The sequence below is a fragment of the Pholcus phalangioides genome, unplaced genomic scaffold (assembly GCF_987345545.1).
Source record: "Pholcus phalangioides strain wild (caught in Gottingen) unplaced genomic scaffold, Ppha-v1.0 ptg000003l_1, whole genome shotgun sequence".
Lineage (NCBI taxonomy): Eukaryota > Metazoa > Arthropoda > Arachnida > Araneae > Pholcidae > Pholcus > Pholcus phalangioides.
The window spans coordinates 33,085,185-33,112,178 of record NW_028301596.1 but is presented as its reverse complement, the minus strand read 5'-3'; the positions used below and the strand labels follow the sequence as shown (position 1 = coordinate 33,112,178).

The 26,994-nt window shown below is 35.9% G+C and overlaps 1 protein-coding gene across 1 annotated transcript in view; it reads right to left on the bottom strand.

Annotated features, from left to right (window-relative positions):
• Positions 1-26,753, bottom strand: part of LOC149088439 (uncharacterized) — a 60,658-nt gene extending 33,905 nt beyond the window's left edge. Inside the window, exon 1 of the mRNA XM_089247531.1 lies at positions 26,428-26,753. Coding sequence (XP_089103657.1) covers positions 26,428-26,487 — 60 coding nt within the window. The 5' untranslated portion in view covers positions 26,488-26,753. The remainder of the gene's footprint in view (positions 1-26,427) is intronic.
• Positions 26,754-26,994: the final 241 nt, after the last annotated feature.

Here is a 26,994-nt window from a genome sequence, read left to right as displayed (position 1 = left end):
TTAATTGCCCCACAATTATTTTGTCCATTTTGAATTTCGATGCAAAATTAGATCCATTGTTTTTGTTGTCTTTTTTTATTTACTTTTGCAAAATGCTTTTCCAGCCATATTCATGCAATACATACTATATTAATTAAGGACACAGATATTTTCCGGATATTATGCCGAGTTGAACTCGCAAAGAAAAGTCATCTGGTCTTCTATATTGTCCTACTGTATATGAATTGTCCAATATATTGTTCACAAAATTTCATGGGAAGTGTCTGAAATCGTTGGCAGCAGGGCTTGCAATACTGGACGCATGATTCACGCATCAAAATTCAATTTTACTCTAAATTCCACTGAGGAGTGAAAACACTCCTTCAAATTTTAAGAGATTTTTTTAACAGAGTTATTTTCCCTCTGTGTTCATTTAAAAAAAAATACCCCTTGTAACAGGCAATCTTTTGACAAGGACGTACAGTAGTACTTAAGGATTAAGTTTTTATCGAGAGACGAAGGCATTCTAGAGAGAGTTCGATTTTAACCTTCATGGCGAAGAGTTGTCGGTTTTGTATGTTAACGTAGAGGTGTTCTGTATTGAAGAATAAACGAATTCACCATGCTCATCTCTTCGTATACATACCACCGACCCCCGTCACACCCTCTTTTTACAAAACAACCCCTTAAAATTTCAGAGAAAAGTGAAATTACTCCTCAAAATTATTTTTTGAGATGACAACACTGCCAGTTGGCAGTACATCAAAAATTACTGAAATACAGAAGAAACCTTTCCAGGGTTAATTTTCGAAGGACCCAGAAAAAAAACCTGACGCTCTAGAACAGAGATTTTCAAAGCAATGATGATCCAACAGTCACATCTTATCTCCTCTGGGACTTTTCTTTCCGAGTTCACCTCAGCATAATATCCAGAAAATAAAATGTTTCCTCGATATCTTGGGCTGAGAAAAAGCCATCTAGCAGACTGTTATAGTTTGTTATAAAAAATAATTACTTCTTATTAAATCTGTGTGTATACCGTAATGTTTGTTAATAAATTAAAAAGGACATAAAAAAGAAGCTATGGTCGGTGTAAAACTGTGTCTTATAATGTTTTTAGTTACGGTTTCTTGAAAAACGTTAAAAGCAGCATCGACAGTAAATAGAAATCACAGCAGGTTTTTCATCTCACGATTATTCGTAGATTAAAAAAAAAAATTCACATTTAAAACCATGAAATCTCTTCCTGGACGTAAATAACCGATCATTTTCGCCCACGAAGATAGAGATCAAAAGGAATCGTGGGAATGTGTCCCTATGAAATAACAGCAGGCATGGGTCAAAAATAAAAAAGAATGAATAAGTAAATAAATAGCCTTTATATAAAACGAAAGGTAAAAAGTGGATTTGATCCACTTTCCTACTTTCACTTTTTTTTTTTCCAGACCACGAAAAACCCATTCACTGCTGGCCCGGCCCACAACTATTTGAAAACAAAAGAGAGTAAGTATAGGCCCACGTCTCGAAAAATAAGATCAACCATCATACCTATCTTTTTTTCTTCGGTTTTCTTGGTCCAATTTTCTCGTTATTTATATTTGACTTCGAACACAATAAGATGGTCTTTATATTCTACGTGGAAAGCTACATGAAAATGCATATTTTACTGCTGTCTCTAGTATTAGGGACACCGATTCACTGGAATCGCAATGTTTTAGCTTCTAATTTGGTGTGAGCAATATCGGGAAAATCTACTGGGGGGATCATCCCGAGAAAATCTTATTCGTATAAGGAAATTATTATGGACTAATTTAGGATTATTTTCCATTTAGAGGTTTTTAGAAAAAAAAATTCGAATATTTTAAAAATTAAGAAATTATTTCAATCACCAGAAACATATTTGCGTTACATTAACTTGAAAAATTGTTAGGAAATCTCTAAACACCATTGTTAGAGACAGAAATACACCATTGTTAGAAAGAGGCAAACCATTGTTAGAAAGAGGCAAACCATTGTTAGAAAGAGGCAAACCATTGTTAGAAAGAGGCAAACCATTGTTAGAAAGAGGCAAACCATTGTTAGAAAGAGGCAAACCATTGTTAGAAAGAGGCAAACCATTGTTAGAAAGAGGCAAACCATTGTTATAGAGCGCAGCGGTTCTCAAATACTTTTAGTCGTGGATTTCTCGGAAATCCTGGTGTTTGTGCCATGGACTCTCCTTCCCTCCCCGACTTTCAGTCGTGGATCCCCAGAAATATTGGTGCATGGACCCCCATTTATACCAGCAGAAACTACAGCCATCTATCATCAAAAATTTTCTCGAATAGTGAAGGACATTATGTCCGGTACTAATAAATGTGATGCGATAACAATACCATCTACATACCATACTCCTGTCGACAGATGTCGTCTCAAGCACAATTTTCGTCAAATCATAACACAATATTATATTTGCACATAAAATTAATTACAATTTTTATTTTTACGTAATTTATTTACACATTCCCCCGATGGTTCCCAATCGGGAACCAAACAAAGAGAAAGAGACAAAATTGTCTTGAAAGCCATTTTCAGAAAAAAAGAGACAGAAGACTGGTTTTAAAAGCCATTGTTAGAAAGAAAGGGACAGAAATGTGGTCTTAAAAGTCATTCTTAAAAAGAAAGGGACAGAAGTGTGGTCTTAAAAGCCATTGTTAGAAAGAAAGGGACAGAAAAATGGTCTGAAAAGTCATTCTTAAAAAGAAAGGGACAGAAGTGTGGTCTTAAAAGCCATTGTTAGAAAGAAAGGGACAAAAAAATGGTCTGAAAAGCTATTATCAGATTAAGGATTTGCTCCAAAAATCAATTGTTAACAAACACATGTTAATTAAGACATGATTGCTTGATTAACTCTTTAAGCAGCACATCAGAAATCACTGAACCCCCCCCCCCCCCATAGAATGCCACATCTTCTTTCCAATTGAACAGGCGTTCTCTTGATTTTCAGCAACTGTAAGTCAGGGACATAGGGAAAAGTGTTCCATCCACAAATCCTCTTTACAAAATAGCTAGGCTCGTCGATGCTAAAATAAGAAGCCTTTAAGGAGACGAGATATATAGTCAATGCCACTTAAAGGGTGTCGAGTACATATAGTAAACTCATGGCGAGTATATATAGAAAATATATACTACATACATTCGAAATTCGGGTTATAGAAAGAAAGGGAGAAAAAGATAAAGGGAAACAAACTGTTATAATAATTCCAACGAGACTAAAAAAGATAAATGCATATTTAAAAAAAACAAATTCAGACGTGTTTAATAAATTGAAATAAAAATCCAAACAAAAATAATCATCCTCCGCATTTAATTTGAAATATAGCCCTAGACATTTCTCGAAAATCATTTTGATTCAACTTCACGCAAACATCACATCGATCATTACCCCATAATATGTGAATCCGCTGGATATTTATTCGACGCATGTCTGTTTATCTCATGTTTATCTTTTATATCTATGAGATCCCGTCTGCCTGCCGCAGACTGAAATATCTCTCGAACAAATACAATTTTTCAAACAAAAATACTAATGGCAAGCAGACATTATTTTCGAGTGCGGTTCCTACATTTTCAATGGCGTATGGCTCCATGTTGTTGCGTGTAAATAAAATTATTTCTCCGCGAGTAAATAAACTGATAAGTGGAACTTAACTGCTCTGCCTCGAGTGATTTGCAGTTTCCTGTTGACATTACGCGTATGCATTCATCATAATATACAGTACAGACGACATTTTGGTAGAATTAGGCTTTCTAGATTTAGAAGCGTGAGGACTTTACTACGGAACCATAAAACAGGGTGTCCCGTAAATTCTCAAAAAGTTTAAAAATTCATAAAAAAAATTGAAGGAATTGATTTATTTTAATGCGGTTTGCGAAAAAAGTTATCCTCATGAAAAAGGGGTATTTTTTTTCTATATTGAAAAGAATAGTTCAAATCTTTGTCGATAGAGGGACGCTGCGCGAAAGCAAATCACTGGAAATAAGCAAATCAGAGTAGTCCTATAAAAATCAAGGGTGTGAATCCTTTAGGAGAGTGCGGGCCATTATCATCGGTTTGAAAACGTGTCGAGTGCCAGTCTATAGTGCCAGTCTCTTAATCATTAGATTTGGAACAGCACCACGAGCACAGTGAAAAATTTGTTATTGGCATAGGCAGGACGGTGGAGATAGAAATTTTCTATATACATAGTTGAATCCCATTTTAACGTATCCGTTATAGCGAAAATCTCGTTTAAACGAAACACCTTAATCTCTCCAGATAAATTTACATGGGAACAATGCAAAAACCTGGAATTCCTTTATCATGAAATTTCCTTATATTTCCATGAAATTTCCTTTCTTTGGGGCATAGTTACGGAGTAGCATAGGCCTAATTGCTATTAAAACAAATTCAATATGCTATTATATTTGCAACTTTGCATCTACATCAGGAAAAATTCAAGAAGATGAGGAAGTAAATGTGCAGAACCAAACTCTTAAGTTCAGAGTTTTGGGAACCCATAAAATTTGTGGGCAATGGGCAAATGCCTCGTTTACGCTTACGAGAAACGGGCGCTGTGCCCCGGATTACGGCATCATAACGCCGGTGATTTTTCTATAGTCCCGGTTACATGCAAATTCTAACTATAACACCCGGTGCTGCCCGGAATTTTTCTATAGACTGATAGCATTAAAGAAGTTACAAACCATTGTAAGGTAGTAAACATATCTGAAACGCATTGTTTGGGAACCACGGTAAACAAAGTAAACATTCTAAAAGTCATTGTAGAAAAACCATTGTTGCAAGATTTTTTTTTTTGCTGCGCATTTCGGGCATTTGCCCACTTCTGACGGACTTTTAAAGTAGCCTATCGGTAAATCCGGGTGCTGTTCCTTGCAAAATTTGGCTACTATCAGTCTAAAACTGTAGATTTGTTTCTGACTTATTGAGCGTTTTTTTTGTTTTCTTTTTTTTAGCAGGTATGCTAACATAAATGTAAAAAAATTGTGTTATCTTTGAACTTCAGTTCAGTAGTCTTAGTAGTCTTTCATATAAAATTCACAGGCATCAATATCAATTTTTTAGTCACTATGGCAACAGGACGCTGTAAAGTCTCTGTTATATGCAAATATGATCCTGGTCACAACCAGGTCAAACAAAATCGGAGTAAAATCCAACTTTCACCGGGTGAATGATCCGAGTTCATTCGTGACGTTCTGAAATGTCTTCGGAAAATGGTGGGAATTATTAGACGAAATAAATAAATAAAAATATTAGAAAAGCCCCGAAGATATATATAAAAGAAACATCAGCGGCAAACACATAATCCCCTCTCAAAGATCCATCCGAAGTTACAGAAATGAATGAGATCGCCGAACCGGAAAATATATTGAAAAAAATCATAGATCTCTATCTCTCTATCTCCCACAACAACACTCAGAGGTAAATGCACCACCTCCAACACCTAGCACCAGTCCATGTAAGTATTTCTTGTAACCACATGAGAGAGAGAGACGAACTAAAATATAAAAAAAATTGCATTTTCTATTCGGTTTTTATTTACACACTGGGCTCTTCCTCTTGATGAATTAGAAGGGGGGTAAAAGCTTTTTTTTAACAAAAAAAAAAGGCAAAAGGGTTGTTCCAAGGGCAAACATGAAAATTTTCTGCTCCTTTCGAAGGTCATCGGACTTTTATGAGGAATTCGCACGCGTGTGCTGTTTGCGATGTGATATGCATGTATATATCCAGTATAAGTTGGTATTGCGAATGCGTGCGTTCCCATCAATAAAATAAATTCGGTATGAGAGAGAAGCGACAACTCTCTCATTTTTATACGTTTTCTCATCTCACTCTGAAGCAATCGTTTTTTCAACTGGTGGGTACCGTAAAATAGTATATGACAGGGGTTCTTAACCTTTCTTCAGCCACGATCCAATTTTTTTTTTTCTTTGTCCAATCTGATGAGAGTGACCCTCTCCCCCATACACATATATAAATATTTTTCTTTTCAATCTTTAAGCATTTCATGTCTACAACACGCGTGCGTACTCATGCCGTCGTATAATGTTAACCGAAATGAAGGTGCTAAGCGAGATGGCACGGGTGGTCCCAAATTGTGTATATGCAGTATTCCAGCACACAGCAAAATTTTATATTTTCAATATTTTCACCTGATCCTCCATAGCGAGTGAGCTCAACCCAATAAAACTGATGCTGGCTTCTACCCCAGAAATTAGCAATTCTTAACTTGCTTACCTATAAGGTGTTAAACGAGATGGTTCGCTCCGGTGGATATTTTATATTTTACAAATTACCATTATCATTTTCTTTTGTATTCCATGTTCGGTTGACTCTCGATAATCCGTCGTGCTCTAGTCCGTCTCGCCTAGTAATCCGGTGTTTTTAGGTGAGTTTTCTTCTAGTATAGAAGAGAAAAGCATGTCAACGTGTGTGCATGTCTGCGCACAGAAGTTTATATAGAGTGATTCTTATAGAACCGGCCCAATGAATTCGTTAATAATTCCGTAGTTATAATTAGCCACTTTGCTTGCGTTTGGTATCATATTTGGCGACAACTACCAATTTGTCATACTTAAAATCCTGATTCACCATATTTTCCCCGAGAAAACGGGGTCAGCCTGAAATTGCAAGGACTGAAAGAGTATTTCCTAAGGGATTTTCCATTCAAACATAACTCAATTTGAAGACTTTTTTAGGGATTTTTCGATGAAGATACAAAAAATCGGAAGAATTAGATTTCCGACCGGAAATTTTTCTATGATATATCAAAAATAAACATAGTAATATAAACATAAATGTATGTAATGTAAAACAGTATTTTAAGTTGGAGAAAAAACAAAAAATATCAGAATGGAAATACGACCAGACAACAACCGAAGCGGGTTCATGTGTTACGCAAAATGTGAAAATGATGCACATAAAAAAAGTGATTTTCAGACCCGCCAAGAAAAAAATACGAGTTCTAAAAATCTGCAATAAAATTCATATCTAAAATAAGCTTCAATATTTGAAATGTTTAATATATATATTGGATCTCAATTCTCTCTCTCTCTCTCTCTGAGGTGATCATCGTTGAAAAATCGTGATTTAATATACTATAGCAGGCATCTTCAACCCGTTGCTCGCGAGCACCACGGTGCTCCCTGAAGCACCTAGAATGCTAATATAGAAAATATTTGAGTTTTTAGTTAGATGTGTGGAATATGGATTTTTCATTTCAAATTTTAATCAACATGAATTATGAGGTATTTATTTCCACGATGAGACTTTATCTAAAGTAGGGCAGTTATAACTTTTCCAAGGATGATGCCACTCTTCGCCATCCATACGAAGGTACAGCTGGCTGATGCGAAGATTAATTTAGGAAAGAGAGAAAATTCAACTACCCTTGAGGGGAACCGAACCCATGTCCTCCGGGTGAGCACGCAACGAAAAGAAAGATTGAGAATCTTTGCCTCTGTAGTGCGCTCATCCGGCAAGTGAGAAAAGAACGGGGGTTCGATTGCCCGCAAGGGCAGTTGAATTTTCTCTCTTTCTTAAATTCATCGTCGCAGCGGCCATTTGTTGAAAAAATTCGTAATTACAACTTTGATGAGTACTGTTTGCTGAATGTGATTTTAGTTCGTAATAGAAATTTTCATTTCCCATTCGGCTGAAATGAATATATTTGGTTTTTACTCAGGTTCAGTTTCGTGTCGTTATTTAGGAACCATTCGTTGTTAACCAAGATATCTTCCTTTACTATGGGCTCCATCACTGAAATTTAGTCTTGCATTAACGTGTATCTTAATAGTCTCCATTCAACGAAATACCAATAATCCGAGGTACCTCATCATTCATTCAGATGTAGTATGGAAAATACTCAATATTCAACACGCGAGTCGTTTTAAGATCAAATTCACAAGAAATGCATTCACTGAGATATTTAAATGAAAAAAATATATAGTTTTTAGGTCATTGAGGCAGCTATGGATTAGGTTTATTTTCTCCACAGCCTTCATCTATCTATTAAATCGAATTCGTTCGGAGTACTTCACAATGGCCAATAACAGAAAACAGTATCGTGACTTACTACATAACCTTCACTATTAGCCCATGGCAAACATCTGAAAATGGTCGGATTTAGCCTTGATACCACGCCTTTTTTTTTCCCATCGTATCTAGACATTCTGCTCATGGGCATGTGCATGCAAGTCAATCACTCTCGCGGTGGAGCGATTCACAATTTGGAGCACGGGACCGACCTTCAGACGAATACGATGCACATTTCCGCGAAGCGAAATTTAGAAACATTTGGAATGAGATTTAAAGAAACTCAACGCACAAAATAACTATTTCATTTTAATAAGATGAAGTAAAAGAAAAAAAAAGTCAACTTTCCTGTCTTCAAATGACCTGTTTTCCTCAAGGCTGACCTAATGCCGTCTTTGTTTTTTTTTTTTTTTGTTGTTTCCCTTTGAATATTTCATTATCAATCACCACTCACGCAATCCTTTGTTATAATAAACACCTTTGCATGTACAGATAAGCAGACAAGACGTAATGGAGGGATTCCTACGCATGAAGAGATATTTCTTCCTCTCTTTTTTTTTTTTTTGTAAAATATGTAGCCTTTTTTTATTGGATTCCGAGCGACTATACATAATAATCTGTCGAAAACTAGAATCGTAATATTAGTGTGGGAGGACCTGATGTTTTTTAGAACGAAATAAGAAGCTTTTACGGTGCATATCAGATGTTTCTTCTATGCATATAAACTTCCCGAAAGTATTCGAGCCTATTGGAAGAGAGAACTGTATTAAAGAAAATGCAATACATAGTCAAGCCCACTATTGGTTTCCATATCAGCTACAACATTTGTTATCCGAAATCCTAAGGGGAAAAAAAATTTAGGATGAAAAACCAGGGTATCATCATTGCACAATTGAGCCTCGAATCCCGATTTAGAGCCAGCCGCGCTTCGCACAAGGAAATTTCAGGGAACAAATATTCCTTATACTATGTAGGGTTCAACAGTGATTCGATTTCCAACTTCGAGGTGCGATTGTAAGTCTGACTCCCATTCGAAAAAATCTCTCAGCTGAGAGCAGACCTTCAACACGATACTTAAATAACACAAAAATTCAGGCAACTGCAATTTTCACTTCACAATACGCAAGCCAGATGGCAGCACCACAAGATCACGGGAAGAACACCGCAAAGTTATATTTTCCATATAATTAATTCCAACAATCACTTCTGCGGATATAAAATGGTAGTAAATCGTCTCAGTGCTCTGTGGTGGTAGGCTAGGATAGATAGTATGAGTCTTTTAACCATCTGGTTGATTTCTCTTTCTTCTTATTTTTCAAGTCCTTTCAAAATGGAAAAACAAGCGGACTCCGAACACTCGAGCACAGTCAGTCACCAAAAGGTGGTTTCAATACTTTTGGTAACATAGTGTATTCGTGCTTATATGGAAAGTAAATAACTTCTATATTTTTTTCCCCAGTGAAAATGTAATATTTGTACTAACTTATACTCGATTCGAGATAGTATTATGGTAATTATAACTTTGATTATGTCGTTATATAACATTGCATAAATACCAACACTTGGTAGTTTTTGCTTCAGTCTTTGCAATTATTTATACGGTGAAACCTCGATATAAAACGATACTCTGTGGACCACGAAAAAATATCGTGGTAGAAAGACAGTCGAGAAGCAGCGATTTAACATATTAGAGCAGTGTTTCCCAACCGCGGGCCGCGGACCGGTACCTGATATCATTCATACCGGGCTGCCGATAGTGATTAGCCGTTTTATTTTTCCTCATTCATTTTCCGTTGGTCGTGTGTTTGACCGGGACTTCGACTCACAAAAATGAATGAAACCGGGCCGCGGGCTTGGAAACATTGAGAACTACAGTACAGGCATTTCCAAACAAGATTTAAAAAAACATCGTTGTAGAGTGATTTATCATTATATCGAGTGTCGTCGTAACGAGGTTTCACTGTCATAATCATGCGAACTATTCCTCCAGTATAAATAATCTTGAACATTTTTTTTTTTAAAGAAAACACATTTTTGCTATCAAACTGAACATCGATGATGTACTCCAATGAATCTGATCCCTGATCGACGTAGGCACGCGTGATGTTACTCTACTCAGCAGCTACCCAGCACATCAACACACATGCTTGGAGGAAAAATCCATTTTGTATTCCACCATTTTTCGATCGTATCATAGAAGAGCATCACGTCCGCAACCGCTGATAGCATCAGTCATATAAACTGGTTTATTACCATTATTTCATTTGATGTATATTTCTCTTATGGTGCTATTAAGTAAACTAATGAGAGGAGAAAAACGCCTTTTTTTTTTTCCTTCAACCACCAAGCGTAGCATCATCAAATCATACTTCCATTCCGCAATCACACACAACACACAAACACGCTTCCTATATAACTCATTTCTTTCCTCGTGAATTTTTAGTTTGATGATCTATCATTAAACTCTTAATTGAAAACGATTTTATACTCGGAACCTCATTCGTGCATGGCGTACTCTATATACATTCGCACGCATTATTCTCCCCATTTGGTATGGAAACTTCCTCACGAAACTGGTTCCCCCGGTCGTTCATCGCCCACCACCATCTACGCGAATTGAAAATAATAATATTAAATGCACTAACAGAAGACGTTTTTTTTTTCCAACTAATGAATCGTTTCTTACAAACGTTCAGTTTACGATGAAAAATTGTCTGTAAGTGAACTTTTTTTTTTTTCGTAAAGGAATTTTTGTCGGTAGAGGGATCTGCACGAAAGCAAATCACTGAAAATATGAGAGAATCAGAGTCCTATAAAAAATAGTGTGCGATTACTATTTCTGTGAATTTTCCTGAAACTGCCGCAAACATAAGGATTCATTTCATTGTGATGTTGGCATTGGTGGATAACGCACACTGTTGGTGCAGTTGTTTTACCTCGACCATGAATCACCGGCTGAAGGTTTATGAGCGTTTCGGACACAGGATAGATTGAAGAAAGTTTCAAGTTCAGTCACTCCTGTCGGACTGGTTTACAGCACTCTCTATCAACAAAAATCTGAACCAGATTTCTTTTTAATACGAAAAAAATCCGCCTTCGTTGAGAATAATCGCAAACCACATTTAAATATACAAATTCCTTACATTTTCATGAGCTTTTAATCTATTTACGAATTCGAAGGTTTTCAACAACTGGCTGTTGCGAAGATATATTTTGGAAAGAGAGAAAATTCAGCGGTCCCTGCGGGGAATCGAACCCACGCCCTAGACCACTAGACTACAGAGGCACCGAATCTTTCAATCTTTCCTTGGAGCTCGTGTACACTGAAAGGGACCGTAGATGGACGGCCGGACCAGACTCAGGCCAAGCTCACAACTGCTGACGCTGCCACCAGATGGCTACTTATACAAGGATGACGTCACTCTCCGCTACCATACGAAGGTTTTTAACAACTGGCTGTTGCGAAGATATATTTTGGAAAGAGAGAAAATTCAGCGGCCCCTGCGGGGAATCGAACCCACGTCCTTTCACTTTCCGAATTTATGGGACTATTTACATGATGCCTAATATTCTGCAGAAATAATTTTAATTTACTTTGAATCTTCCTGATAAAATATTCGATTGAGCCCCACCCTAATGCGAATCACTGCCGATTTACTTCCCAAAATGTATCAGGATCAGGTCTAACGCATTCATGCCTTAAAGTTGGAAAATCGAAAAACACTAATTGCAGTGAATCAATGTTTTGGCCTCCTTGCCCCCCACCCCGATATAATGGCCGCACATAACGCACCTATAACGGAAAGCGGAGACCGTCCATTTTTGAGCGCTGCACCTTCTTAGCGCTCAGAATTGTTGAAGAAAAGCAAGATAGAGAACAGAGATAAGATATGGTGATGATACTGACGTCACGCTTTCACTCAAATGCGGCGGATGAGTCAGCCTACTATTTCACGGAGCTCTAGCAGCACGGACTGGTGTCAAACGCCATGAGGGAAGAAAACATTTTTTCCCCATGCTTCTTGAAGCATGCCCAATTATGTTTCTCCCAAACTCAGCCTATGAGAAAAGCCGCATACTAGATAAGCTCTAAATCAAACACAAGACTCATTATTAACGGATGAAAATCTCAGGCTAATACAAGAAACTAAAGGATGCAATTCTCTTCAGATCTCGGACACCCCCAAAAGCAGAACATGCCGAAATCTTCGACGTACGTCACAGAGAGAATTAGTTCTACTGCAGTGCTGGAAGAATTTTAAGAAAAAGGGCAGGAAAAACTATTTTGTGGGGATTTTTACCGCTGATGTAGCTTCGGGAATGATGAAAATCTCCTAATTGCCCAGGAGAATTAAGACGTAGGATGCTTATGGAACAGGAATGTCTGCCTAGAATGAGCTAAAACATCTGGGTGTCCGAACATTGGCTGACTTGGACACTTGGACCATGCATGTGACGCAAACATGACATCGATTCGTCGTTGTACGGCCTACACGACTAGTGACATCCAACGAACGCGGACGGACCGCCACCAACGGAATTTGATTATCGAGTCCGGACGTGCCAAGGACATTATAATATCAATTTAGATTTCGATTCTTAGATCACGATTTATCATAATTATTCCGTTGATTTATACTTCTGTAATTGGACTTGTTATTCTGTTACACAAATTTATATATATATATATATATATATATACATATTTAATAAAATTCCGGATGCACCCATCTTTCGAGAACGCTTTGATATCTCCTTGAGATGGGAAGCGGGGTGCGTCCGGTCCTTCAATGTTCAATGCATTGTAAAGTAGACGTGGCTACCGAATTGCACTGCTTCACTCTTGTTATCCATGTCCGAATTTCACTAGACGCCCTCCACCCCCCCCCCCTCCCTTTCCTGCTGTTGCCGATTGTTGATAGATGCCTCCCGCCTCTACGCATCATTTTTCTTCACGCTTTATACCAGGTTTAGGACTGGCGCTGGCAAAGGAGGTTGGAAAACTACATTATTACATTAAATTAACTACATTAGAAGTGCAGAGGGGGAACAATAACCTCCTTGGTTATAGCGGGAAATGAAGCACTATTGCAAATTACAGAGAATTCCCATGAATTCCACGAAATGAAACGTTCGTAAACATGGCAGGTATGTGAGATGAATATCATTACTTATATATATTTGTAATTATCAACAATTTACGAGTTGAAGAATAACTTCGACGGAATAAAAATTCGAATAGGCTTTGTTGAAAATACGTAAAAATACGGGATTTTCCCGGGACAAACGGGACTTATGTTCACCCTAAATACACACTACTTCCAATAGCATTTACTATAGATAAGAGAATAACTTTCGGTGAAAATTATCTACCCCCTCGCCGGTGCAACTAACCATCTTATGGAGGGGGGGGGGGGTCCCAGTGCAATTAACCCGCGGATTTGATGACAGGTTTTGCGAGCAGTGCGTCCATCTAATGATATAGAAGCAGAATATGCCGTAATCGTCGACATGAGAATTTTTATCGCAGAACATTTCCAGTCAGTTGAAGGTTCGTTGCAGAACAACGCCAACCATTCTGCTTTGGGGGGGGGGGGGGTATACTTCATATTAAAACCTTAAAATCCTCTTTGAGAGGACTACCATTTCCTTTCTAAGGAACCCTGGAATAGAGGGGAATTAATGCGAGTGTTTTTAACCTTTGAATCGCGATCCAAATTTGGGTCACATGGCTTCCGAGATGGGTCGTAGAAATCCGCTTACAGTCTTGTTATAAATGCACTTATTGCGTCACTGGCTTCACTAAATTTTGAAACAGAAAACAGTTGAATGCGTAGCAAAATTGATCATATTGTTTATTTTAGGGCGTGGCTAAAAAGTTAAGAACTCCTGAACGTACACAGTCCCTTTTCTAATTTATACGGGGGGAAAATGCTGGGTCACACAAAAAAAGTGGCCCTGTCAGAGGTTTTCACTGTATTGCATCTCTTAACAGAGCGAACCCCTATCATGGAAAAGAAAAGGGGAAAAAAATGAAGAGAATATGGAGACTCAAAATTTGAAGGGCGTACTTCAGTAATAATCCATCATGTGTAATGCTAACGCGGTAGCTTTTCCAGTAATTCGTGATGGATTGATGGTGAAATGAAACACGTTTCGTCTTCTTTTGCGAAAACTTAAGCATTCCATGAATAATTTGGTGAGAAAAAAAACGAAGTCATCCGTAAACACACGCATTCGTTGAACGCGACTAAATGAATTGATTTTAGTCTTTCCAGAGCAATAAAAAAAAAAGTGAATTTTTTTTTTTTCGATTCGTGGTTTCGGTCACCGACCCTCAAAAAATGATCAATTTCTTGCTTTTTCTTTGCTTTTGGAAGATTCATTTCCATAGAAATTGGATGAAAATTCGATGAAAACTCTTTTCAGACAGGTTTCTGCTGTTTTCATTTTTTTTCCTTCTGTGTGTGTGTGTGTGTGTGTAACTTTTTCCCTCTGTCTATTGTCATGGAATCGTATCGGTGATTTGCAATGCAAATCAATGTGATTCGTGCACTTTGGTCATCATTACATGGAAATTTTTTTCAATTACCTCGTGGAAAAGTTCCACTCTCGCACGATGTCTCATACGCCACTACTCAACTGAAGCGTCCCGAATAAAATACGAGAGTAATTTCCGGGCTTAAATTTAAGCATCAGTGAATGTAAATACTGTATATCGAAAAATTTCCGTATATTCTCTACTATTGAAATGTTAGCCGCATCAGCCGCATTTGTAGACCGATAACAACAGGAAATACGGTATTGGTTTATGAAAACATGCATCACTTTGTCCAACTGTATAATGTCTAACATTATAGGTGTGTTTAATTTTTAAATTATGCAGTGGACCTCTCCGTGTACTAGTAGCAGGCCGGATTTTCTCCACACTTGGAGATTTGACGCGTATGTGTCGGTAATATTAGTAAATTGTCTTTCCCTTTTCCGTGTGTTATTTGGGAACAGTGTCAATCCCGAAATGATTGTTGCAGTCGAGAAACCATTGTTAAAGGAAGGAGATTTTTCCCATAGGAAAATATGGGAAGCCAAGATCGTACACCAACCCCCTTAAAGTAGCAATGACTTTCGAGTCCAGTTTGACTGAGTGGATTTTTTAGACCTCATTACTCAATTACTCAATTAACATGGGGAAAACCCGTTTACAGTTATCGAGAATTCGGATAATGTTGTCTTTTTCCGTCGAAAGTTTTTTTCCCCGCATTATGAAGCAAAGGTTTAAGCAAACATAATTTTTTTCCTGTAAATCATCGTTTACAGGAAAAAACCCCCTATTTACCCCCCTATTACTGACAAACATTTCTGTACTCAATGTCGTAATCACTATATAGTATTCGCTGTGATTCAACGTGTGGAGTTGCCTTTGCAATGGCCTTCCTATGTGTGAAGGCAAATGTATGACGAAAACAAAAAGCGCTTTCCTGCAGTTCTTGATCAGTTTCTTTCAATTGACCAAATTAATTCTTTCCCCCCCCCCCCCGCTCCGGAGACTTTCTCAATGGATCTATCTACGAAATATATTATGTACATTAAAAAAAATATCGTAACTTGTAAGAAACATTTTAGACGGTTCCATTTTAACTCCTCATAATGCCTGAATAACAGAAATGCAGAATGCCTAGCTAAAAGGGGAGAGGGAAAAAGAAGTCCCGTTTTAGAATACAATTTTAAAAAAAAATGGAAACGATCGAACACTTTGGAACCAATAATGTGGGAAAGAAAAACAGTTGTCCCATTTTTAACCAATACCCTTTTACCATTCGTCCCGTTTGACCTAGAGATGTGAGGTGAGAATATTCTCAGAGAACGAGAATATTGTCAGAATATTCTCCAGGTCTGAGAGGTTTTAAAAGTTCGGTTATAAAGATTTTAGAAACATTTAGATTAAAACTTTAAAAAATTATTTCAAAATTAGATAAATTTTCAGAAATAAGTTCACAACAAAAGACATTAAACCACAGTTGATTGACAAAGGACTGAACTATTGTTTTCTTCAACGTACATACACTTGAATTCTGTATCACTCACATTTTTTTGCAAGTTGTGCAATACAGCCATGCGTGTTTCATTTTTTCTTGCTTTTAAACTTTAATATTGTGGGCTGCAAACTTCAATGTTCCCGTCTTCTTGACGGGGACAGAGAACATTCTCAATGATATTCTCAAAGGACTCCTATTATAAATTACTAGAGAATATTCTTATCGAAAATAATAAGAATTATTCTCAAGTTATTCATAGAAATTATTTATTATAACACGTTATTACAAATATTCTTGAGAATACTCTCTGGAAGGACTACTATTATAAATAATTGAAGAATATCCTCATCGAGGAGAATACTCGAGAATATTTTCGGGAAGGACTGTTACAAATAACTTCAGAATAATTCTTGTTATTTTCGATGAGTATATTCCCCAGTAATTTGTGAAAATAGTCCTTCCAAAGAATATTTTCAAGGACATTATATATATTATAAATAACAGGAGAATATTCTCATCAATAATAATAAGAATATTCTCATCAATAATAATAAGAATATACTCATCAATAATAATAAGAATATTCTCATCAATAATAATAAGAATATTCTCAAGTTATTTATAATAATAGTCCTTCCAGAGAATATTCCCCTCTATGAGAGAGAATATTCTCAAGAAAATTCTCCTTAAAATTTTTCTCGAGAATTTTACATCTCTAGTTTGACCAAACGGGATGTAGGGTCACTGTAATTGTAAACAGAACTTTTGGATATAGATATCATTTGTTTAATGTTATCAGAAACCCCGAGTCCCAATGAGATCACACTAAGTGCCGTAGACTGCATTTCCTTTGATTTTCCAGGTCGCTTTTCCCTGCAGATTGAAAATTAAGAATCTCCTCTAATGGATTAAAATTTAACCACAGCATGTCATTTAGGGGGAAGGTGTGTATTTATTCAGGAAAGAATGATAAATGGCTCTCTGTCTGCTAAATTATGTACTTGAAATTGAATTTTAAGGGGAAAAAACAATAATTATATATATATATATATATATATATATATATATATATATATATATATATATATATACTCGAATTTCACGAAATTCTCATAGCATAGTTTCCATTAGCGTAAAAAAGAAGAAAAAATAAGGACTCGCACACGTAATCACGTCATATCTACGCAACTGAGAGGAAAATGAAAAAAGAAAACTGTTTTTTTTTTTCAAAATAACTAGTACTTGAGAAATCTGAAGTTATAGGCATACAAGTAGCTACTCATGATAATGCCCGTAGATGATGGCACCACATGATTTTTCTTCATTTTTCCACCATGAGGAAGAGAAGAAAAAAAAGCGACGTCTGAAGAACAATGGTAGATTGTTTTTGTTTTATTTCTCCCAGGGGGAAAAAAAATGTCACAGAAAAGACAGACTAAAATCTTTCCTCCGCCAAAATCGTGTTATGTAACAAAAAAAATAACGAGAAATTGAATGAAAAAATCCACGTAGGAACGACCCTGAAAATGTTGTTTGGAGGGATGACCCCCCTTTATACACTTACACAAATTGTTTCTTCTTTTTTCGAGGGCCATTTTACCGATGAATACTGTTATTGAAAGTACCTCAAACGAATTCGGTGTCTATTAATCCAGCCATCTTCAACCGGGGAGCCGTGGTATTAAAAGAAAATTGGGGGAGAAATGAAAACAACTGGCAAAATTGGCAAAAAATTTAAAAACGGCAAAATTGACAGGAAGTAAAAAAAGTCTAGAATGGCAAGAAATGAAAATTGGCAAGATGGGCAAGAAATAAAAAAAATGGCAAAATTGGTGGGAAATTTAAAAAAATCACAAGATTGGCAAGAAATTAGATAAAATGAGAATTAATGATAGTATCTGTTGCAGGTTGCATTGTCACAGTTCGGTGTCTATTAATCCAGCCATCTTCAACTGGTGAGCCGTGGTATTAAAAGAAGATTGGGGAGAAATGAAAAAAAATGGCAAGATTGACAAGAAATCAAAAACTGGCAAGATTGGCAAAATTGACAGGAAATAAAAGAAGTCTAGAATGGAAAGAAATAAAAATTGGCAAGAAATAAAAATGGCAAAATTGGTGGGAAATTAAAAGAATGACAAGATTGGCAAGAAATTAGATAAAATGAGAATTAATGATAGTAGCCTATCTTTTGCAGGTCCATCCAGCCATCTTCAACCGGTGAGTTGAGTCGTGGTATTAAAAGAAGATTGTGGAGAAATTAAAAAAAATCTAAAAAATTATGCTCGTATATAGGAATAGAGAAATGTCCAGGGCATTAATTTTTGGAGAGGGAATATGTCAATATTTTTTTTAACAAGAATGTATATCAGCGCCTATGTCTTCAGCTATCGGATTGAACTTAGGAACGCCCTGGAAAAGAGGGTCTAGTTGAAAGTCCAGTGTAAACAAAGAGCCATTTGGGGTTGCTGGTACACACCGTCTTGGCCCATATCAGTTTTTCTCACTTGTTGTGTTCTACTTGAGCACTGCAAGCCCGAATTTTAGGATGTCATAATAGTGCTGTAGATCGATTAATCTAATAAATTATCAAATTTGTATTATCAAAATATATTCCTAATCAAGTTTTAAAATAATCAATTATATAACTATCATAATCAGTTACAGAATGGATCGTCTTTTCATGTGCTATAATCTCTTAATCCCTGAAATGGTACAAGAAATTTCTAATTCGCAATTAGTTCATAACTGCACAAGCACAAGAATAATCTCAGATCAATGATCAATAATATACAGTAAAACCTCCCAAGAACGGCCACTAATGGGACCGTGAAAATGTGGTCGCTATTGGGAGATGGCCGTTATAGGGAGGTTTTACTATAGATTATTGATCATTGATTATTCTTCTACTTGTGCAGTTATGAACTAATTTTAAATTATGAACTAATTTAAGTTTCGAATTAGAAATTTCTTGTACCATTTCAAGGGTCTAGCGAAACTTCGGGTCCATTTTCCGGACCCTTCACAAAATTCTGAATATGAAAAATGGACCCTTAACGAAGTTCTGAATTCGGACCCTTCACAAAATACAAATTACCGAAACTAATTTGAAATTCCATTGTTTTGTACAAAACTAACTAGACTGTTTTGCTTCCCACAAAATTATATATATTTACTTTTCACAAAAATTATTTATAATTAATTTTGAAAAAACATGTAATAACAATATTTGCATTATGGTTTTAATGTTTTTGTTTAGTATGCAATTATATGCAAAAATGCAAAAACATCTTGTGAATTCCAAAAAATGAATGCTCTGGTCTGAAAGAGATATATGGGCACAAATTCTCACACTTGAGAATGAGATGTTTCGTGGAATTCCTCCCATGTTTTCAAGGCTATTGTGCGACACCATGAAGCAGTGTTACACAGTAATTGAGAATCAGTCATATTACTACGTTCGGTGCAATTTCAAGCGCATTACGCGGTTCCCATATTCGGTCATGTTTGGTAAATAAAAAAAAAGTTATCATTTTTTTTCAACGGATTATCTTGTTTTTGACGGAACGGTATGAACGTACCAGCTTATAAGATAATTTGTACTTATCGTTTCAAAAACCATTTCTGGTTCAGGAGTCACATAATTAAGGGAGAAAGATGAGGAGGAGGGGATTAAAAAAAGCGTGTCGTTTCATCGTTTAGTAGCATTCCAACGATTATTGTAAATAAGTCAAGCGGCTCATCCGATGAACGGTCGTTAAAGGACGTCACATCTAAAAACAGACACCCGGGTAAGTATTTCAAGGCGCAAATATTCCTCGAGTGTCTACAGAAATGTCTCGTAAACAGGAGAAATATTCTGTCAACAATTCCAAAGAACGATGTTTTTGGACGATATGAGGAACGAACACCTTTCTGACCATGCGAGAAATATTGCCTGATTTACATAAGAATGCGCGACCACCCATGCTGTCCTGTATTTGGGATTTCTATTAGTGCGTCTCATCGGCAATCAATTGAGTGAAACTTCCGTCTTCAAGCACTTTTAATCCATTTCAAATACGGCCTAGTTCGAATATTTTTGGAGGAAAAGGTCGGCACCTAAAAGAAGGCGTGCATAATTACTGAATGTACAGAAATGCTGGAAAATAATAGCCTTTTGAAACACGCTGATCCATATTCCTCCAAAAACAAATTGAGCGCAATGAATAAAAAATAGTGAAAAAAATAATTTTAGAAATTAAAAAGTTTTAAAAATTAAACATTTTCAGAAATAATGAAAGAAATAATTTGAAAAATAATGAAAGAAATAATTTGAAAAATAACAACATTTGGAAATTAATGAAAGAAATAATTTGAAAAATAATGAAAGAAATAATTTGAATAATAATGAAAGAAATAATTTGAAAAATAATGAAAGAAATAATTTGAATAATAATGAAAGAAATAATTTGAAAAATAATGAAAGAAATAATTTGAAAAATAAAATTTTGGAATCAATGAAAGAAATAATTTGAGCAATAAAAAATTACAGAAGAAATGGAAGAAAGATTATTAGAAATAAATAATTTTAATAGCAATTAGAAATAAATCGTATAATTTTATATCAAAATAATATTAGAAATATCAGAGTTCCATAATTTTAATGAAGGTTAAATAGTTTTAGAAATAACGAAAATTCAGAACTCACGAAAGAAATAATTAAAAATTAAAAACAAGTATAATTTCAGGAGTTAAACCTTAGTTAAACCATAGTTAACCTTATTGGGGAAAAAAAAAAGAAAATTCAGAACTAATGAGTGAAATGCTTTTGTGCCAATGATAAAAACTCAGAAATGATAAGAATTCGGAAATAATGAAAGAAATAATTTGAAAAATTGATGAAAGGAAAAAAATTATGAATTCGTGAAAGGAAAAATTTATGAATCGATGAAAGAAATAATTTCAGAATTAATGGAAACATTCAAGAATCAATGAAAGAAATAGTTTTTGTTTTCATGGTATAATAATTAATCTTCAGAATTAATGAAAAAAATTTATAAATTAATCAGATGAATTAACTCAGAATTAGTTTGGAAAAATTTTAAAAATCAGAAATGAGTAAGAGAGAGTTTTAGATTTATTGAAAAAAATTTAATCTCATAAGAGAGGAAAATTTTCGGAATAAATAAAAAATTTAGGAATAAGTGACACGAAAAACTCAAGAATTAATAGCAAAAATTAGAAATTAATGAGAGGAAGAATTCTAGATTCAATTAAAAAATGTACGAATAAATGAAAGGAATGAAAAAAAATGAGTAAAAAAATATTTATAAAGTAATAATTTTAGGATTCACGAAAGAAGGGATTTCGCCAATGATGAAAATTCAGAGGGGAACGAGAATTCAGAATTAATGAAAGAAATGGCTTGAGAACTGATGGAAGAAAAAATTTAGAAGTTAATAAAAGAGAAAAATTTAGGAATTAATACATGAAATATGATTACGGAATTCTCGTGAAATAGTTTTAGAATTAATGAAAGAAATAAGTTCATAATTAATAAAAGAAATAAGTTCATAATTGATAAAAGAAATAAGTTCATAATTGATAAAAGAAATAAGTTCATAATTGATAAAAGAAATAAGTTCATAATTGATAAAAGAAATAAGTTCATAATTGATAAAAGAAATAAGTTCATAATTGATAAAAGAAATAAGTTCATAATTGATAAAAGAAATTATTGTTCATAATTGATAAAAGAAATTATTGTTCATAATTGATAGCAGAAATTATTGTTCATAATTGATAAAAGAAATTATTGTTCATAATTGATAGCAGAAATAAGTTCGGAATTAATGAAAGCATTAAGAATCTTCGAGAAAATTATTTTTTTAGAATTTATGGGTGATTCAATGATCGATTTTCAAAACTATTGAAAGAATTTAGGAATGAATGAGAAATAATTCCAGAATTATTAAAAAAATTTAGGCATCAATGAAAGACATAGGAGTGAAAAAGCATGAAAAAAAACTAAGAATTCAAAGGAAGAGAATTTCAAAATTAAGTAAAAGAAATAATTATAAAAAATCATTTGAAAATTAATAAAAATTCAGAATTAGTTGAAACATTTAAGAATTTCAAGAATTAACGGAAGAAAAAAGACATTTTGGAACATTGATGAAAAAGAAATGACTTCATAATTAATAGAAATTCTTCCACCATTTCGCGTACCCGTTAACATGCCACTAATTGCACACAAAAACTTGTTTGGGAATGCGCTGAATTATCGTGGGGGGCTGAAACATCCTGAACGAATCAAGACGCCACTCTAGTGACCAGATTTTCAACCAGAATGGGTGGATTAGATAGAAACAGCAAGAAAACCGGCCATTCAAACTGACTTTTCTTAAAAGATTTCTCCATAGAAGCGTTCCTTCGGGACTACATTTCGATTCCTCTATTGACTGTCTAAAAAGAGTTGCACCCTTTTCTATTTTTTCCCTCTCGGGAGAATCAACTCATTCAAATTGCAGATAAAAAGAAAACAGAGAGTAATAATAATATTTTGAATGGGTTATGTACAACTTGAATGCATCTCTCTGACTCATTCCAGGGCGCAGCTGGAAACACAAAAATAGACCAGATTGTGGTTCTTTTTTTTTTCCTTTGTGTGCGTAGACAGGTGACGGTAGCTCGATATTCGTCGTGATTACACAACAGTGGCTAAATTCCATATTTTTATACATGAATAGCATTGGGTGACGGCAGCGGCGTCTTTCCGGGTGGGCCAAAGGGTCCTTTTGATGATAGAAAAATGTTTAAACAGTATATATAAGCATCTAAAATAAAAATTTACGCCTATATTCGACTCGGAATCTGGAAATTGCGCCTCAGACATTTCGTCCCTAATACGTATCTTCCTCCCGGAAATTTCGCCTGCCTTGACCGTATGAGTCACCAAGTAAATGACTGATTATGTGAGTGACCACGTGATTGGATGAGTGGCCGCATCAGTGACCAAGGGGTTTTACGTATGAGTGACCAAGTAAGTGATTGTATGGGTGCGTGAATGATCACATAAGTGACCAATTGAGTGACCATATGAATGATCAAGTGAGTGACTGTGAGTGATTGAGTAACCGTATGAGTGAGCATACTCCCTCCGGCACTCATACAATTACTCAACCACTCACATGGTCATTTACTAATGCAGTCACTCACATACTCACTTAGCCATTCACTCATACGGTCACTCACCCTTTCAATTGTCCACTCATACGGTCATTAACTTGATCACTCATACAGTCACCCATATGGTCACTCACCCCTTCAATTGGCCACTCATACAGTCACCCATATGGTCACTCAGCCACACACTGTGTCACTCACACGGTTAGGGCAGGCGAAATTTCCGTTAACCATTCCACTCAGAGGACCAAAAACTCGACCACGTTAAGGTGGCCCTGGATGTTGAGGTAACTTTGTTGACGTCTCGCGAAAGTGTGAGTAATGAACACTTTTTCTATGTTAAAACATGGCTTAGTGTTACATAATATTTATCAATATAATTCCTGTGGTAATGTACTTCAAACCTACGTCAAATACTTGTTGCTCGCACGTTAACCGTAAAGCGATAATGTTATTACGTCATAGAACTTGTAGGAGGAAAAAAAATTGGATATATATTACGCCAAGGAAACGTCATCGTTGTGTGTTTTCCATACATCTGTTTCATCCCTAATATTTTACAGATGTTTTTGTTTAACAATGTCATGGGTTTTTTTTCGCAGAGGTTTTTGCTCTTATTTCACAGATTCGGTCGTTATCAACGCCGGTAAATGCAGCCAATTTATGAAATATGATAGAATAGGCAATATCGGTAAGGTCATGGATCAGCATTGCAAGCTCTCTGTTTTTGCTAAAAACCAAACCGGGCTGTTTGGTCGGTGTCTTCTAATAATTTCTATCGTTTCACCCGCAGCTGTGGCACGCATCTTCAGAAGTGAAAATACTCTGAAGACGCCACCACAACTGCGGGTGAAACGTTAGAAATGATTAGAAGACCACGGTCAAACGGACCGTGTCAAAAGTCCTTGTTTTGAATTTGACGCCAGCTGTGAAAGCCTACGCGAAAGCATTGATAAAAACAATTTGCGATGGATGCCGAGAATGTTTTTCACTGTTCTGCAACGAGCCCTTGGCTTACTGGAAATATTCTGCAATAAAAATTCCCATATATAATAGTGTTTTCTACACTTTTCTTAAAATTATTCCAGATTGTTCTGCAGTATGTTTCGGGCATATGTAATAATGATTGTGATAAATCGGTTATTATGAACCATAATAACCGGTTGTTATGGATACTTACCAATCATTTCGGTAAGTTTCATAAATTTATCACTTTTGCCGGCAAATATGCGTAATAACCAAACGTCGTTGGTAAATTTGATAAACAATTAAAACATTATCACTTCTATTGGTGATTACGCATAATTAACATAATAACCAAGTGTCGTTGGTAAATTTTATGAATACATACTTGAAATTTATCGCCTTTATCTGTGATTATGCATAATACCCTAATGTAATTTGGGAATTTGATAAATAGGGGAAAAAATCAAAATGAGTATATGTAGTATGTGTGATAAATAGTCGGACCCCGATATAATGTACAATGCATATATCATTTATCATGTATAGTATATCATGTTTGTTTTGTACATCATGTTTGTTTGGCAACGACGTGACACTTGGGTATTATGCATAATCACCGGTAGAAAAGTGATACTTTTTAGCATGTACTTATTAAAGTTACCAACGACGATTGTGTAGGTACTACACACACATAATCGCCGGTAATAAGTTAAGTGATAAAGTTAGGGAAATTTTCAAACCTACCAAAATGCCTGGTAAGTATGCATAATTTCATTTATCACATTTACTGTAACGTATACCTATTCTATTTAAAAAAACAGTCCCCCGCGGTCCTGGGATATTATAAGGGGCATGGTTTAAAATCAAACGCAAGTTGGGCTATGGCAAGTAGTCAAGAGCCACAAGCTATGGGAGCAAAACCCTCATGTGAAGAAATAAAGCTTGATACAGTAGAAGTCCGTTGTAACGACAGCTCACAGTCACGGGAAAAATTTGTCGTTATAACGGACTTCTCGCTATAAACAGATTTTTTTTAACATTAGCTCTTTGACAATCACCAGCAAATAACTCGTTATATCGAGATTGTAATTATAAGCCGTACTCGTTGTAACGGACTTCTGTATATGATGGCGTGATTATTTTTAGAAAGAATCCCGTGTAGAACATAGACTAGATTTTACTACATAGCCCGTGACGTTGTATCCGAGTTGCGGGGGGGGGGGGGGTTGGGGGAAGGAGCTCATAATTAGATCTGCAACAACGATTTTTGAGACTAGGTATGTAAATATGCAAGCTGTTACTTCTCCAGCTAAGTACGGGCCCTTTAAACCTGGGTGCGACAAATCCCAGGCGTCAGGTTGTCATGGCGACTAGAAAATCGGTATGGGCACCAAAAAAATTTTCAATGTGTCATCACTAAATTGGAGCCTAAGGATGACACAACATTTTCTAATTCCATTTCAGGACGTTTTTTAACATGAAAAAGTTATTTAGTCCCGGAGTAATCAAAAAAACATTATTTAGGACCAATGTCCGTGTTCTTCAACAAAAACCATGCTTTGTGAACAAAAACATGATTTGTGAAGCCCTGCTTTAAACGGGACAATGACTAAAATTGTCAATTGTTGACAGTGCCTGGACCAGAAGCGCCAACATGAAGAAAACATATTGAGGGGGCTGAAACTTGCTATTCGCTCCGTATATACGGGACTCGAGCACATATGCAAGAGAGGGAAGGTGTATTGCATTGTGTTTTTCAGGAATTATTGGGAAGGGGCGGCGGCTCAGCCCTTTTACAAAATTTATTGAGGACTCAAATGGCCTCAGTTCCTAGGTTCCGGCGCCTATGGCCTGGACAGTGCACAGTTTAAAAGGAAAAGCACAAGGCCCCAGAAAATCATTTTGCCCGGAGCCTATGATGTTGAGACGGCCATGCATAGACCCCTCAAAACATAAAAGCTTACTAAACTTCCTAGCCTAGGGATCAGGAGGTCGATCTTATTTATCAAAAGAACTTCATTCAATAAATTTACTCAAAAAAAAAATCAAGTTAACGAATAGGAAGAATCTCGTTCCTTGATGATGGTGGAAGCCACGAGAAAGAAATATGGTCCAGAGAGGGTCACGGGAGAAAAAAAAGTAAAGAAACGCTGAATTAGAAGAAATGAACATAATCTTAAAAAGAAGAAGTCCATGATAAACACTCACCAGTCCCAGCACAACAGCTGTGAGAGTCGAAGCAGCGAGGGAACATCCAAGACAGCCCATGATTTCCAACGTTGGAATATCACAAAAAAACAATATCAATTCAAAAAAAAAGGAGTCACTTCACAAATCTTTTTTTCAGTTCGGAAATGCGATGGCAGTGGTCATTGGGAATCTTCTGGAAGATCTTTTCACAAGACTCATAACTCACAAACACAGATGAATCAGTCGTTGCCAATGGTTATCTACCGACAAACACCGGCGTGGAAAGAAAAAGAGGAAAAACAACACCTCCTCCTCCGTCAACGCTCGGCAGGGCAAGTGAGCTCACCTGTCTGGCTGCGTATAGCTTTGTCTCACGTATAGCTCTGCATACACGCGCATGCGTATTCATTAAATGAACGACGCTTTTTTTTTTAAATATTTTTTCCTCTTGCATTTGGACCTTTAGTTTCCCCCAATAATAATAATAATACAATATCTATACATTTTTTCTTTTATCTGTATTTTCTTATTTTTTGGCGTAACAGGTTGTCAGTGATTGTATTATTATATGAGCGACCCAAGATT